Raw genomic sequence first — 14,415 nt, 5'->3', positions numbered from 1 at the left:
ATCACCAAGAGACATTAGTTCCTCTCTGGGTTTCCCAGAAACCTAGAATGAGCCCCCCTTTACATTTTTAAAAATATTTGCCATGCTGGGCATTGAACCCATAGCCTTCACAGTGAGCTATATCCCCAGCCCCCCCCCCCTTTTTTTTTTTTGGTACTGGGGATCAAACTCCGGACCTTGCTCTTGCAAGGCAGGTGGTGGAACCACTGAGCTAAATCCCCGGCCCCCCAGCCCTTTTTTAATTTTTTATTTTGAGATAAGGTCTCATTGAGTCACTAAGTTGACAAGACTAGCCCTGAATTTGCAATCCTCCTGCCTCAGCCTTTCAGAGTGCTGGTATTACAGATGTCCATTACTCTGCTCACCCCCCTTTTAAACGGAACTACTTTTTTTTTTCTAGTTTCCTCCCTAATGTCCCTTTCATGTTCCCCACCTGCACATGGCACTTAGTTCTCCGGCCTCCTGAGCCTCCTGCTGCCTGTGGCATAGCTTCCTTCTTCTTGTCCTTCATAACCTTGACCCTTTGAAGCAGCCTAGTTAGATGACTTGGGGCCTGTCCTCGGTTGGTGTGTCTGCTGGTTCTAGTGATGAGATGGAGGCCACACATTGTTGGGATAGTCCACTGAGGTGACCCTGTATCCTCTTTGGTAACCGGTAGCAGGAGCCCCTCACTGTGTAGTTATCCTGTCCCTAGAATGTTAACCTTGATCTCTTCTGCACTGTGAAGTTATTGGGGTTTTTGTCTGTAGAAGGTCCTGTTTTACAGGACCAAGCACAGCAGGCAAGCAAGGGACCCAGGAGAAAAAAGGGACAGAATCCCTGGAGGCAAGAAGTGGCAGAGGGGCTCAGTTTTGTTAAAGGCTTCTGTTAACATGACCACATATGAGGCGGGGGATTTAGCTCAGTGATTCCACCGCCTACCTCGCAAGTACAAGGACCCAAGTTCAATCCCCGGTACCAAAAACGAAAAACAAAAAACAAAAAAACATGACCACATATGTGGCCACATGACTGCAAAGCCCGCAGCACTGGGCAGTTCACGTACCCCCTGGAGCAGATATTCATGGGGAAGCCCACACACACACCCCTGCTGGCCGGCCGGCCTTGCCCACTGTGGAGCATCAGTGATCTTGGATTGCTTTTGAGCACTCAGATGCTTCCCTGAACCCCAAAGTTGTCTTTTAAACTCCCATCTAGGTATCTTTAGCAGCAACTCAATCTGCCTGTCCTACCTTTAGCCAGATAGCAGAATTTGTTTTTCCCATTTTATGGAGGAGAAACCGAGGCTGAGAAATACAAAGCAGCTACTCCCCAGTCACCTCTGGCCAAAAGGTCAGAGCCCTGTCTGGTTCTGGACACCAAAGTCTTTTGTCCCGTGTGGCTATCATGTGCCTTCATTTCTGGGGCCTCACTTGCTCATGGGTAATGAGCAACTGAGGCAGGATAGCTTCTGAGCCACCGTCAAGTGCCGATAGCCACTCCCTCCCCAGGTGCAAGGAAGGAGGAGGACCTGGCATGGCCTTTCAGCATGGCATCAGGCCCAGCCCTTTCCAGGGTGGGTGGCTGGGGGTGGCTCAGTTTCCCTAGCTCAGTGGGTGGTTGCCATCTACACGACGGGGGTAGGACCGGGGTGTGGTATCTCAGCCTCCATTCGGGGCCTTTTGGGTGCCACTTGAGGCCACGCTGTGTGCCTCACTTAGCCAGATGACAAGCTGGACCAGCCCGGTCCGTTCCCAGAGCTCCTATGATCTGTACCCTTCCCTGTGCTCCCACCCTGCCTGCCCACATTCCTGTGCTCTCATGGTGGGGCTCTCCGGCTCCCACCAGAACACGTGTTGGGGGGATGCAGGACCCTTTGAGACCTCTCACTAGAGAGACCTCAAACTCAAAGTGCTAAGACTGTTAAATCTGAATCCCAGCTCTGCCCTGCTTTCTGGCAGTGGAACTGTGGCCAAATGATTGAATTGCCTTGTACCTCAGTTTCTTTGTTTGTAAAATGTGAGAATAATGCTACTTACTTTAGAGATGGTAAGATTCATAAGCCTATAATACATGTGACTTGCTCAGCACTGGCCTGGAGGACCGTCAGCTGTCTGGTAGCATTAACTAGCATCTCCCAGGCAGCTGTGAGTTACCTGGGATGGCACTACCTCATTGAGTACAGGATAAAAGGCAAGACCCTGTAATCCCACCTACTCAGAAGACTGAGGCCAGCCTGATCAACTTAGTTATACCCTGTCTTAAAATAAAAAGGACTGGGACTGTAGCTCAGTGGTAGAGTGCTTGCCTAGCATATGCAAGACCCAGGGTTCCTTCCCCAGTACCACGCACACACACACACGGCAAGCAGGACCCAAAAGAGAGGACAGGAAGAAGAAACAAATCCCTACAACAGTGAGTGGTACTTGCTAATCTTTTTGTTAACAGCTTTATTGTATATAATTCACCCACCATATGATTCTCCCATTTAATGTGTACAGTTCAATCATTTTTGTATATTCATAGATGTGTACAGTAATCGCTGTAAGGGATTTTAGAACATTTTCACCACCCCCACCCCCACCCTTGCCAAGAAACCTGTATCTGTAGTAAATCTCCAGTCTCCTTCCCCAGCTGCCAGGCAACCACCAGTCTACTTCTTCTCTCTCTGGACTACTTCCTGTCTCTCTGGATGTGCCTATTACAGATATTTCACATGAATGGAGTCATGTACTACCTGGTCCTTCATGTATGTGGTCAGGTTTTCAAGGTTCATCCACAATGTAGCAGGAGTCAGTGCTTCATTCCTTTTTTGGCTGAATAATATGGATGAGTACACTGTGATCCCAGCATTTTAGGAGCCTAAGGCAAGAGGATTGCAGTTCAAGCCCAGCCTGAGCAACTTAGCAACTTAGTGAGATCCTGTCTCAAAACAAAGAAGGGGCTGGAGCTGTACCTCAGTGCAAAGGCCCTGGGTTCAACCTCCAGTACTAAAAATAAATAAATACATAAAAAATAGAAAGGCTGGACCACATTTGGTTCACTCATTAGCTGATGAGCATTTGAGGGTTTTTTTTCACATTTTGGCAATTATGAATAGGGCTGCTTTGAACATTCGTGTGCAAGTTTTTTTGTAGATGAATGTCGCAGGACTCTAGGGCACATACCTAGGAGCAGAGTTGCTGGGTCACTTGGTAACTTTTTTTTTTTTTTTTTTTTTTTGGTACCAGGGATCGAACTCAGGTCCTTGTGCCTATGAGGCAGTTGGTGGAACCACTGAGCAAAATCCCTGGCCCTATATTCAACTTTTTGAGAAGCTTCCATATCATTTTCAAACTGTGAACTATTATTCCCACTAGCAATGAGCGGTGGCAGAAGCCAATTTCTCCACACTGGGAATTGAACCCAGGGTCTTTGCACTGAGCTACATCCTCATCCCTTTTTCATTGTAGTTGTTTTGAAACTAGGTCTCACTGAGTTCCCCAGGCTGGACCTGAACCTGCCATCTTCCTGCCTCAGCCTCTCAGAATACTGGGATAACTGGCTTGTGTCGCCATGCCTGGCTTCCAGCTGTTTTATTTATAGCCATTATAATGAGTATGAAAAGTGGTATTCTATTGTGGTTTTGAGCACTCGGAATCCTAAATCAGCCTGTTAAGTACTTAGTACACAAGGAGCCCTGCAAGATTGTCACATGGAGTGAAGGGCCTTGACCTGGGGGCCCATATGGGCTGGATTCTGGCTCTGCCATCTAATTACTGTATAACTTTAGAAAAGTTACTTAACTTCCCTGGTCCTCCATTTCTATACCTATAAAGTAGGGATAATAAGATCGTTACTTATTGTGCTAACACAGTGTTGATGATTAAGTGAGAAACGTAGGAGCCTGCCATGGAGTCGGTATTGGCTAATGTTATTATGGTGATGGCTGTGGTTGCCATATGTTGACTCGAGTGCTTTTTCTAGCATTCTTGTGGATAGCAGGTGGTGCACATAGGGATAGTCACAGCTCCCTGTTCACTGCTGTGTGACCCCAGGTGAGGGATTTGGCATCTTTGAGCCTTAGGTTCCACAGGGACACACAGCCTCCCCAGGGGCTTCCAGGGAGGACGAGGTGGTGCCTGTGAATGCCTTTTCTGAGTGCTGGACTCTGCCAGAACAACGGGCCAGCCAGGGTGGGGTCCACGAGGTGATGCTCTTTGCCCGACCTGTCCCGGGGGGGCCAGAGGTTCCTACTCAGCCCACATTAAGGCCCTGGTGGTGGCCTGCAGAGTCAGGGCTAAACATGAGGGCTGAGACTCACCGCTGTCACCGTCGGGTACAGCAGGCAGGCTGATGATCGGTGACAGGGCAGAGGAGCCTAGAGGGACTCGCAGTCCTCATGTGGACCCCCTAGCCGAGGAGCAGGGATTGGGGAACCTGGGGGATGTCGGGCATCCCTGCTAACCCAGACCCTCCACTCAACCACATAGCAGCGTTCTCCGCCCTAAGACTTCCCGGAGCCTTTCCTGGCTGGGGAACTTGTCCAAGGGTGGGTTTCCTAACTGCCTTGGTTTTAGGCAGTTAGGACAGCAGAGGCTCTGTCCAGGAGCAGCTTGCAGGATGGAAGTTGCTGGGGCCCCGTTTTGGGAAAAGCTATCTTCTCCATTGTCTCTGCAGACAGTGTGGCTTGGGTCTTGTTCCCCACAACCCCCAGTCCCATCTGTCCTTGGCAGTGTTTGAGCACAGGCAGATGCACTCCGAGCTGCTGTTTGCTGCTGGGCATTAGGCACCCCAGGAGATCCTGAAAAATCAACCACAATAGCATACAGCTTCCCCGGCCAGGTCCAGATTCAGAGGGTCAGGCCTAGGAAGCTGTTTCTCCTGCCACACTTGTGGGTCCCCAAATAGAACTCCAAAGTGCTGGCCGTACCCTCTACCTCGAGATTTGAAAGGCCCCCTGGCCCACCCCAAGGGGGAAACACACAGGACCTGCCTTGCTTATGGCCTCTGCTCATTGAAGCCTTCTGTCGGGACCCCCAACTCCTGCTCATCCCTCAGAGCCCATCCCCCTGAAGGAATATTATTCAGCCCTAAAAAGAATGAAGTTCCCACAGATGCTATGACCAGGATGGACCTTGTGAAGATTATGTTAAGGAAGAGAAGCCAGGCATAAAGGACCACATGTTCTGTGGTTTCATTTATGTAAAAGGTCCAGGACAGGCAAATCCACAGAGATAGGAAGATGAATAGTTGCCAGGAACTGAGGGAGGAGAAAAGGTGGGGGCTGACTGCCAGTGATATGAGGTTTTGGGGGTGATGAGAATACGCTGGAATCAGTGGTGATGCTCCCTAAATGCAGTATACTAAAGATCACATTTTAAAGGAGTACACCTTAGGGTATGTGAGTTTTATCTCAGTATTAAAAATATGTTGCTCCAGGTACAGTAATGCACACCTACCACCCCAATTCCTGGGGAGGCTGAGGAAGGATGAAAGCTTGAGTCCAGAAGTTTGAGACCAACCTGGGCAGCATTGCAAGACCTGGCCTTTGGAAAAAAAAAATGTTATCTGGGTATAGTGGTGCAGGCCTGTAATCCCAGTATTCTGGGAAACTGAGGCAGGAGGGTCACAAGTTCAAGCCCAGCCTGGGCAACTTAGTGACTTAGTGAAACCTTGTCTCAAAACAATGTTTAAATAGCTGCCTCACCACGTGGCATGGCTGTATAAAACACCTTTGAAAAGTGGGGTGGGCGGGCAACCCACTTTCTGGTCCCCCTTCTGTCTCTCTTAGGCAGCTTTCTTTCTCCTGATAAATTTTTCCCACTCTTAAAAAAAAAATGTTTAAAAATGGGAGTCTGGGCTGGACGTGGTGGCATGTGCCTGTCATCCCAGCACTTGGGAGGCTGAGGCAGGAGGATAGCTGTAAGTTTGAGGCCAGCCTGGGCTACGTAGTGTGCTCGAGGTCAGCCTGAACTGCATAGCAAGACTCTGTCTCAAGAAAACAAAAAAGGGGGTGGTCTGGGGATGTAGCTCAGGAAAAAAGTCTTGGGCTCAATCTCCAGGACTGTTTTTTTTTTAATGTGCTTTGCCAATATGGCAGAACAGAAACATTAGACTGAATGATCAAAGCAGGAGATAACCCCCAAGCCCAGGGGCAGCCTTGTCTCTGGGGCTTCAGTGGCATTGCGCTGTGGGGACAGCCAAGCCCTGAGAGGCTCGGTGTGCTGCTCCTGCTCAGCCTGGGAGCGTGGGGAGCTGGCAGGAGCGCAGCCCCTGACCCCGTGTCCCGTTTCCAACGTCCCCTCACCTGCCCCTCGCAGCATCTCCAACAAGGAGCTCTCGGAGTTGATTGAGCAGCTGCAGAAGAATGCGGACCAGGTGGAGAGGAACATCGTGGACACTGAGGCCAAGATGCAGAGTGTGAGTGGCCCCCAATACCAGAGCTTCTCTGAATCAAGGTCCCTGCCCAGGAGTGACTCTGTTCCCCCGGGGACATGTGGCAGTGTCCGACATTTGTGGTTGTCATAGCTGTGTGAAGGCAGAGCTCCTGGCTTCTAGGGGTGGGGACTAGGGACGCTGCTCAGTATTCTGCAGTGCACACACAGCACAGCTCCCATCCCAGGAGCAATCCGGTCCCCCTCATCTGTCCTCCTGGGGCCAGGAAGTCCCTCTGTGCACATAGCGTGGCCATGGGAGGAGGAAGCTTCCGGGGACTGAGCTCTTGCTGCCTCCTAGTAAAGCTTCCCTGGTCTGGAGAAGGACCAGCCTTGGGAGCTGGCCCTGGGGTATGACCTCAGCCTAGCCACTCACTGTGTGACCCTGGGTGAATAAGTCACCTCCCCACCGAGCAGTTCCCTCTGAGAGGGTGAGCACCATCATCCCACCTGGCAGCTTGCTGTGAAGGCTTCATGGGACTCTGCAGGTGCTGGGCAGGGCTCCCATGATCCCAGCAGCTTTCCACCACTCACACATCTGCCACCAGGCTGGCACGTAGCTGCCCTCCTGTGCCTCAGTCTCCCCTTCCGAAACATGGGGAGATTCTTCCAAGGCGGCTGACATATTCTCCCGAGGCCTGACCGTGGTGTGTCTGCTCTGTCTGTGCCTACATGCCAGCTTCTGAGCTGCCCACCTTCTCTCTGAACATCCATGGGCCTGGCCCAGCATTGCTGGGCTTCCACCCATTTCGTAGCTAGAGAAACTGAGGTACAGAAGGGTTAGGGTGACTAACTGGGATACAGCTGGTCCCAGAGGCAGCTCGCAGGTAGGACTGCCATATTGAGCAGAGAAAATGACATAGAAGGCTCAGCTACACTTGAATTTCAGAACACAAATGGAGTTTTAGGATCAGTAGGCCCTGCACTATTTGGGATATACTTATTCTACCACATTATCTGTTGTTACTCTAAAAGGCTGAGGCAGAAGAATTGCAAGTGTGAGCCTAGCCTAGACAATTAAGTGACTTAGTGAGATTTTGTCTTAAAATAAAAACTAAATAGGGCTGGGGATGTAGCTGAGCCCAAAGGCCTTGGGTTCAATTCCCAGTACCCTTAAAAAAAACGGGTGAGGATTTAGCTCAGGGGTGCCGCTGCCTGACTCCCAAGAGCAAGGTCCTGAGTTTGATCCCTGGTACCTCCCCAGCCCCCAACCCCCCCCCCCACAAAAACTATGTGGAATTCAGATGTAGCTTGCAGCCTGTATTTTACCTGGCATCTCAGTCTTGGGGTAGGGTTAGGGTCCCACCAAGAGGGTTGGGGACTGCAGGTGGAGAACAAGTTCCGCCTGACCCCACTGCCGTCCCAGGCTCAGGAGAAGTTGCTTCTCCCTCCTTGGCCACCTCTGACAGTGTAGTTATGCACCCTAAGGGCATCCAGCAGCCTAAGGGGATAGGCTTGCATGCACGCGTGTGCACACTCACTCACACACATCCCTGTGGTTTCCGTGCCACCCCCTGGTCCTCCAGCTCTAGCTGCCCCCACCCCCAGCACACCTGTCCCCTTCTGCTGTCCCCACACAGCTCCTCTGGTCTCTCCTTGGCCTCCCCTCTCTCCATCCCCTGCTGTGGTGTTTTCTCTTCCGTAAACGAAAAACAGCTTGTTGGGGTATGTCTCTTTTTCCCCTCACAATGATAATGTGTTTGTTACAAACATTTCAGGGCAGATTAAGAAGTTTAACAACGTAAAATCCCACAGCATTTCCTTGCCAGGGCATCTGTCAGCGAGAAACAGAGAAACATGGAGTTCATCTGACCATCTCACGTGTGTGCGTGCGTGCGTGCGTGCGTGTGTGTGTGTGACAGGGTCTGGCTCTCTCGATGCATTTGCCAGGAGGAGTGAGTCAGAGTCACAACATGTCCTGGGAGATCGTGTTGAACTGCTTTTCTGCTTCAGCTCAACAAACTTTAAAAAGGAAGACATGCTTTGAAGGCTATGAGAGCCAATCTTGTCTCTTCTTCTTTTTCTAGAAGGCATAATTATTTATTACTTTTAAAATTACGTTTATTGCCCAAAAGATCTCCTGAATCTTGCCCTCCTTTTTTAAATTTTTAAAATTATTTATTTATTTATTTATTTAATTTTTTGGTACTGAGGATTGAACCCAGGCCTTTCGTGCCTTTTTAAATTTTTTATTTTTGAGACAGAATGTCATTAAGTTGCTAAATTTCCCAGGCTGGGCTTGAACTTCCAATCCTCCTGCCTCCACCTCCCAGACTGCTGGGAATACAGACATGGACTACCACACCACCTGAAGAAACCTTTTACTGATACATAACTCACGTAAAGTACAATGAAGTGTCCGTATTTGAGTTCACCTCTGAAATTTTGCCTTAGTAGGTACAGTATCCACTGCCCAGGCAGGACAGAGCATTTCCCACAAAGCCCCAGCGGATCACCCCAATCAGTATCCCCTAGAGGCAACGCCTCTGCTGACCTCTCCGACCACCTGTCAGTTTTGTTGACTTTGAACCCTCACATGCAGACACAGTGTCCCTCGGCTGTTCTGGTCCTTGTCCCTGCCGCACAAGTGTGTTGAGAGCTTGCCTTCTGTCCTCGCTGGCTGGAATTAGGTAATGATTAATGGACTTCCACTTTCTGCAAAATTAATCTTTGACACTGCAGCTGCCTGAGAGAGCTTCAGGTCAGCAGGTGAGGAAGGAGTGGATGAAATTCCACCCAAGCCAACAGGTGTGCTGTTAATTAACTGGCCAGGCTGGCCCCAGGGTGTGGGGATACTTGGTTCTACTGGCCCTGACTCCAAGGCTGGCCCTGACTCCGTTCCTGGAGTGGCCAGGAAAGGGTGGTCTGGACATCTCTTTTCCAAGAAGCAGCTTTTTAGTTAATTAATCTAGCCATCTAGCAGGGATGTAGTTCGCCGTGAACTACATCCCCATCCCTTTTTTCTTTTTTCTCTTGAGACAGGGTCTTACTAAGTCACTAAGTTGTGGAGGCTGGATTCAAATTTGTGATCTTTCTGCCTCAGCCTCCCAGCATGCTGGGATTATAGGTATAAGTATTTATACCAGGTGGCATGTCACCTCTGTTAAGTTGTTTTTCTCTTCTTCCATTTATTTTTCTATTTTATTTATTTTTTATTTTTACTTCTTTGGTGCTGGGGGTTCCAGGGATTCTCAACTGCTTAACATATTTTCTACCACTGAGCTACATACTGAGCCCTCTTCTTCCATTTTTAACAGTTATTTTGATGCATATTCTACATATCCTACAATGCTCAGATTTCAAGCATGGAAGGCCATGATCTTCAGGCCCTTTATTGAGTGGTACAGCTGTTTCCCTGAGTCAGGGCAGAGCTTTTGGTCTCCCAGTAGGATCTCTCGTCTCTTTCCACGCATGCAGGTCCTGCCCTGCCCTGGGCTGCCACTCTCTCCTGTCTGGGTCTGCCTATTTGCGACATTTCATACAAGCAGAATCGTACACACCCTGACGTCTGTATCTGGTTTCTTTCACTTCCTGTGTTTTTGAGATGTAGTATGTTTGTTTGTTCGTTTGTTTGTTTGTTTGTTTTTTCACTAAGTTCTGTCCCTCAGTTTACTTTGCCTCTTTCTTTGGTGATGGTAGGGACGGAACCCAGGACCTTTGCGTGCCAGGCAAGTACTCCACCAGTGAGCCATACCCAAGCCCTATCCTCCCTCTTCTCAAGACGGGTCTTTTTTTGTTCCCGATGTGGAGCTGGAAGCCCAGAGGGTGGCAAGGGGGCCACTGGCTGCCCCTGGGTGCCTCAGTGTTAGCCCTGCCCTCAGTCTGCTCACTGGAAGCCTGGTGGCTTCACCTTGAAGCATCAATGGCCCTTTGTTATTGATTCCTCCCCTAGTGCCACTCTACATCCCATGGGTCCTGTGTCCTCTGGTCCCCACCCTGCCCACCTTTCCTGTGTCCCAACCCATCCCTGCCCTTCAGCCACAGCAGCCTTTTCACTAGGCCTCAACTGTGGCTTGCATTGTCCTGCCCTCAGGATCTTTGCACAGACAGTTCTCCCTGCCTACAACATAGTTCCCTTATCCTTCATGGTTAGTTTGTGTCACCACCTCCGCAGAGGGGCCTCCCTAGCCGGTGGAGCTAAAGTAGGTCCCCTCATTCCCCCTCTGGTGTATTTCCTTCACAATCATGACCTGTGCTGAGCTTGTACTCATCTCTATGAGGTTTCTATTGACTTACCTGGCTAGCAGTCTCCTAGACTGGATGGTAAGTGCCAGGCAGGTAGGGTTATGTCCTTTATACTGTGTATAAAGCTGTGTATCCCAGGTCCCACACATAACAGGTATATTAGTCACTTGGGGTGCTGAATCACCCATGGTGAGCTGAGATGTGAAGTACAAAATAATGACGCTCGCAACTTAAAGGAGGAGAGGTTTATTTGGCCTACAGTTTCAGTGGGTGCAGTCCATGGTCAGCTGGCTCCAAAGTAGAAACAGCATAGTAGATAGGCTTGGAGGAGGAAAGCTGCTCATACCACGATGCCCAGGAAGGGGGTGGGGTGAGTACCCAGGGAGGGAGATCATCCTTCTAGGTCATGTCCCCAGTCACCCACCTCTGACCAGGCTCCACCTCCTTAATACAAGACTTTTGGAAGGACATTTTAGATGGAAACCATGATAGTAGGTGTTTGGGCCTGTTTACTGAGGGGCTAAAGGAAATGCTGGATGGGGCTTAGGGAGCTCCTCGCTGCCCTCCTGCTGAGTCCTGCCTGTTGTCCCCTCTCCCATGACCCTCATAGGACGTGACTCGGCTGCAGGGAGGCCAGCAGCCCGAGCACCGGGATGTGGCCTTACAGAAGGTTTCAGACTCTGAGAAGCTGCTGTACGTCCTGGAGGCAGACTCGGCCATCACCAAGCACATGAAGCACCCGCAGGGGGACATGATTGCAGAGGAGTAGGTCCCCTCAGCTCTGGGGCCCCAGAGAGCTGCTCTGGTCTGTGGACCAGGTGGCTACAGGAACCCAGTTGGGGCTTAGGGAGGGCTGACTGGATGATGGGCACAAGCCAGATGCTTGACCTTATCTTCACAGCAGCCCTATTCTGCACTTGGGGAAACTGAGGCTTGGGGAGTTGATGTCCCTTGTTCTGGTCCATGTGACCACAGCTCCCTGAGCCACCATGCTGTGTGACCTCTGAGTTTGGAGTGAGTCTCCCCCATGCTTGCTGCCCCAACTCCGACTCCCCAAACTTGTCCTTCACATCTCAGCTCACCATGGGTGATTCAGCACCCCAACCCCAGAAAAGCAGAAGTTTCCTGGCCTCTACCACCCACTGTGCTTGTGCATAGGGTGCACACCCATGTGCCCCTGCTGGGTGGTGGGCTCCAGAAACTTCTGTGGTTCTGGACATATCATAAGCCCTCAAGAAATGCTGATGGAGGGCCGGGGATTTAGCTCAGTGGTTTCACCACCTGCTGCGCAAGCACAAGGACCCGAGTTCAATCCCCAGTACCAAAAAAAAAAAAAGTTGATGGAGGAAGGAAGGTTGAGGCGACTTGGACAGAAGGAGGGGAGGTGGATATAGTGATGACTTGGAACGCAAGGCCACCATGACCCTGTCCTCCCAGGCCCCGAGCAGAAACCCCACGCTGGGGTCAGGTCCCTTCTCAAACCCGGGCAGTACCCCTCCCAACATGCTGCACCAACCCAGGGGTCCCTCTCCCCACTCAGCATCCGCCAGCTGAAGGAGCGTGTGGCCAATCTCCGCGGGAAACATAAGCAGGTCTACAGCCTGGTGGTGAAGGAGATCAGCCCACAGGTCAACTGGGCAGCGCTGGTGGAGGAGAAGCTGGTATGTGGGCCAGGTGGGTGGGCACATGGGCAGAGCCACCATCCGGGCACCACGGTGCTGCTGGGAGGGCCGGATCCCCATGTCTCCTGACATTGTGCTGATGAGAAAAGTAAGACTCAGAGGAGCCCACCGCCGAGCTAGGAGTTGCACAGCAGACGCAGTGGAGATTCAGACCCCGTGCCCCCTAAGCCCAGCTCATTAGGGTCCCGGCAGGGCTCTTGGGATAGGCTGAGGGACAGTTGCCAGCTCATCCCCACCCAGGATCATCTCACAGCTGCTGCAGTGGGTGTCCTCAGCCTGAGGCCCTGCTGTCCACCTCAGTCCTGTGACCCTGGGCATGTGGCTTCTGCTTCCCCAGCCTCTGTCGCCCCACCTGTGATGTGGGAACCGTAGCTGTGTAGGCTTCTTGAAGTTGCTGTGAGGTCGACCAAGGGTATCGATGCTCAGCAGGCAGATGGTCAGCAGTACAGGTGCCTGTGGCCTCTCTGAGCACCTTTGCAGACCCTGGCCATCCTGGGAGGAAGAGGCCATTTTCCCTAGTCCAAGGCACAGAACAGGCTCCAGGGTGGGCTGCACTTGCATTCCTCTTGGGTTCTTCCCACCACCAGGACAAGCTGAGCAGCCAGAGCTTTGGGACGGACCTGCCACTGGTGGACAGCCAGGTGGAGCAGCACAATATCTTCCACAATGAGGTCAAGGCCATCGGGCCCCACCTGGCCAAGAATGGGGATAAGGTGGGACATGCGGTAGTGCATGGGGAAGCCGGGAGGACCCCCCTGCACACTGACCCTGACCTCACCTTTGGCTCTCCCTTCAGGAGCAGGACAGCGAGCTGCAGGCCAAGTACCAGAAACTGCTGGTGAGAGCCCCTGGGACCATGGGACAGGAGCTTGGGGTCCTAGGGATACCTTCCTCTTCTAAACACACTGAGGGTGTGCAGTAAACGTTCCTCACACAGCAGGAGTAGAGACCATTCCCCGGCCCCTTCCTGAGAGGTGACCACTTGCCTTGTTGTCTTGTGGAGACCCTGATAGACTCCAGGGCACAGCCTGTCCTGTAACTTGCTCATTTCTTAAGAACTTTCTGTGTGCCAAGTATGCAGCCACATGTTTTCTATGTACTTCCATTTGTTTTTGTTTTTGTTTTTTGGTACCGGGGATCAAACTCAGGACCTTCCACGTGAGAGGCAGGCAGCGGAACCACTAAGCTAAATCCCCAGCCCAGCCACATGCTTTTGAGACACAAGCTTTCAGTTTCCTTTTTCAGACCATTGAGAATGCATCCTTTTTTTTTTTTTTTTTTTCCAGTACTGGGGGATTGAACTCAGAGCCTTTACTCTGAGCTATATCCCCAACACTTGATTTTATTTTTTTAATTTTATTTTGAGACAGGGTCTCACTAAGTCACTAAGTTGCATGGGCTGGGTCTGAATTCAAAATCCTCCTGCTTTGGGCTCACAGCGTGCTAGTATTACAGACCTGTGCCATCATGCCCTGCCTTAAATTTTGAGACAGGGTCTCACTAAGTTGCCCAAGCTGGGCTTGAACTTGGAATTGTCCTGCCTCAGCCTCCTGATTGTAGGCATGCACCACCACACCCAGCAGAATGCATGCTTTTTAGCATTGCATAAGTGATGTGCAAATGCTTCCTTGCAGCAGACCTTTCTTGCACCTTAGACCGACAGCAAAGAGGCAGCTGTGTGTAGCAGTTAGAGGCAGACTGCCACCACCCTTGCCGGTTGGTTCTGATAACTTGATGCTTCACCACCTGGAAAGTGGGTTTCCCATATGACCTGCTCACAGGGCTACTGACGTTTCAGAAGGCCTTGGTATGGGCCTGGCCCTTGGAAGGCCCTCTGCACACTTGAGCTTGGGGTTCTTCTTCTCAGCCATAAGACTTCCAGACGCTCCTTTCCCTTCAGCTCTCTAAACATGATCACAATAAAGATAAAAACATCGTGGTGGTGCACACCTGTAATCCTGGCACTCAGAGACTGAGGCAGGAGAATTGTAAGCTCAAGCCCAGCCTGGGCAACTGACTGACTTAGCAAGCAAGACCCTGTCTCAAAATATAAAATAGAAAAAGGGGATGCAGCTCAATATGAAGGCCCTGTATTCAATTCTAAGTACCACACGCACACACAAGATAAAAGCAGAAATTATTACTGCAATTTA

At 50.9% G+C, this 14,415-nt stretch overlaps 1 protein-coding gene across 1 annotated transcript in view; it reads left to right on the top strand.

The window, feature by feature from the left end:
* The window catches only part of Ppl (periplakin), a 45,514-nt gene that overhangs the window by 13,644 nt on the left and 17,455 nt on the right, over positions 1-14,415 (top strand). Inside the window, exons 2-6 of the mRNA XM_004864836.3 lie at positions 6,282-6,381; positions 11,191-11,345; positions 12,121-12,241; positions 12,850-12,975; positions 13,059-13,100. Coding sequence (XP_004864893.1) covers positions 6,282-6,381; positions 11,191-11,345; positions 12,121-12,241; positions 12,850-12,975; positions 13,059-13,100 — 544 coding nt within the window. The remainder of the gene's footprint in view (positions 1-6,281; positions 6,382-11,190; positions 11,346-12,120; positions 12,242-12,849; positions 12,976-13,058; positions 13,101-14,415) is intronic.

The sequence above is a fragment of the Heterocephalus glaber genome, unplaced genomic scaffold, assembly GCF_053883595.1.
Source record: "Heterocephalus glaber isolate CG9 unplaced genomic scaffold, H.glaber_assembly_v1.0 deba00001781, whole genome shotgun sequence".
In the NCBI taxonomy this organism is placed as follows: Eukaryota; Metazoa; Chordata; class Mammalia; order Rodentia; family Bathyergidae; genus Heterocephalus; species Heterocephalus glaber.
This window is presented reverse-complemented; position numbering and strand designations above follow the sequence as displayed.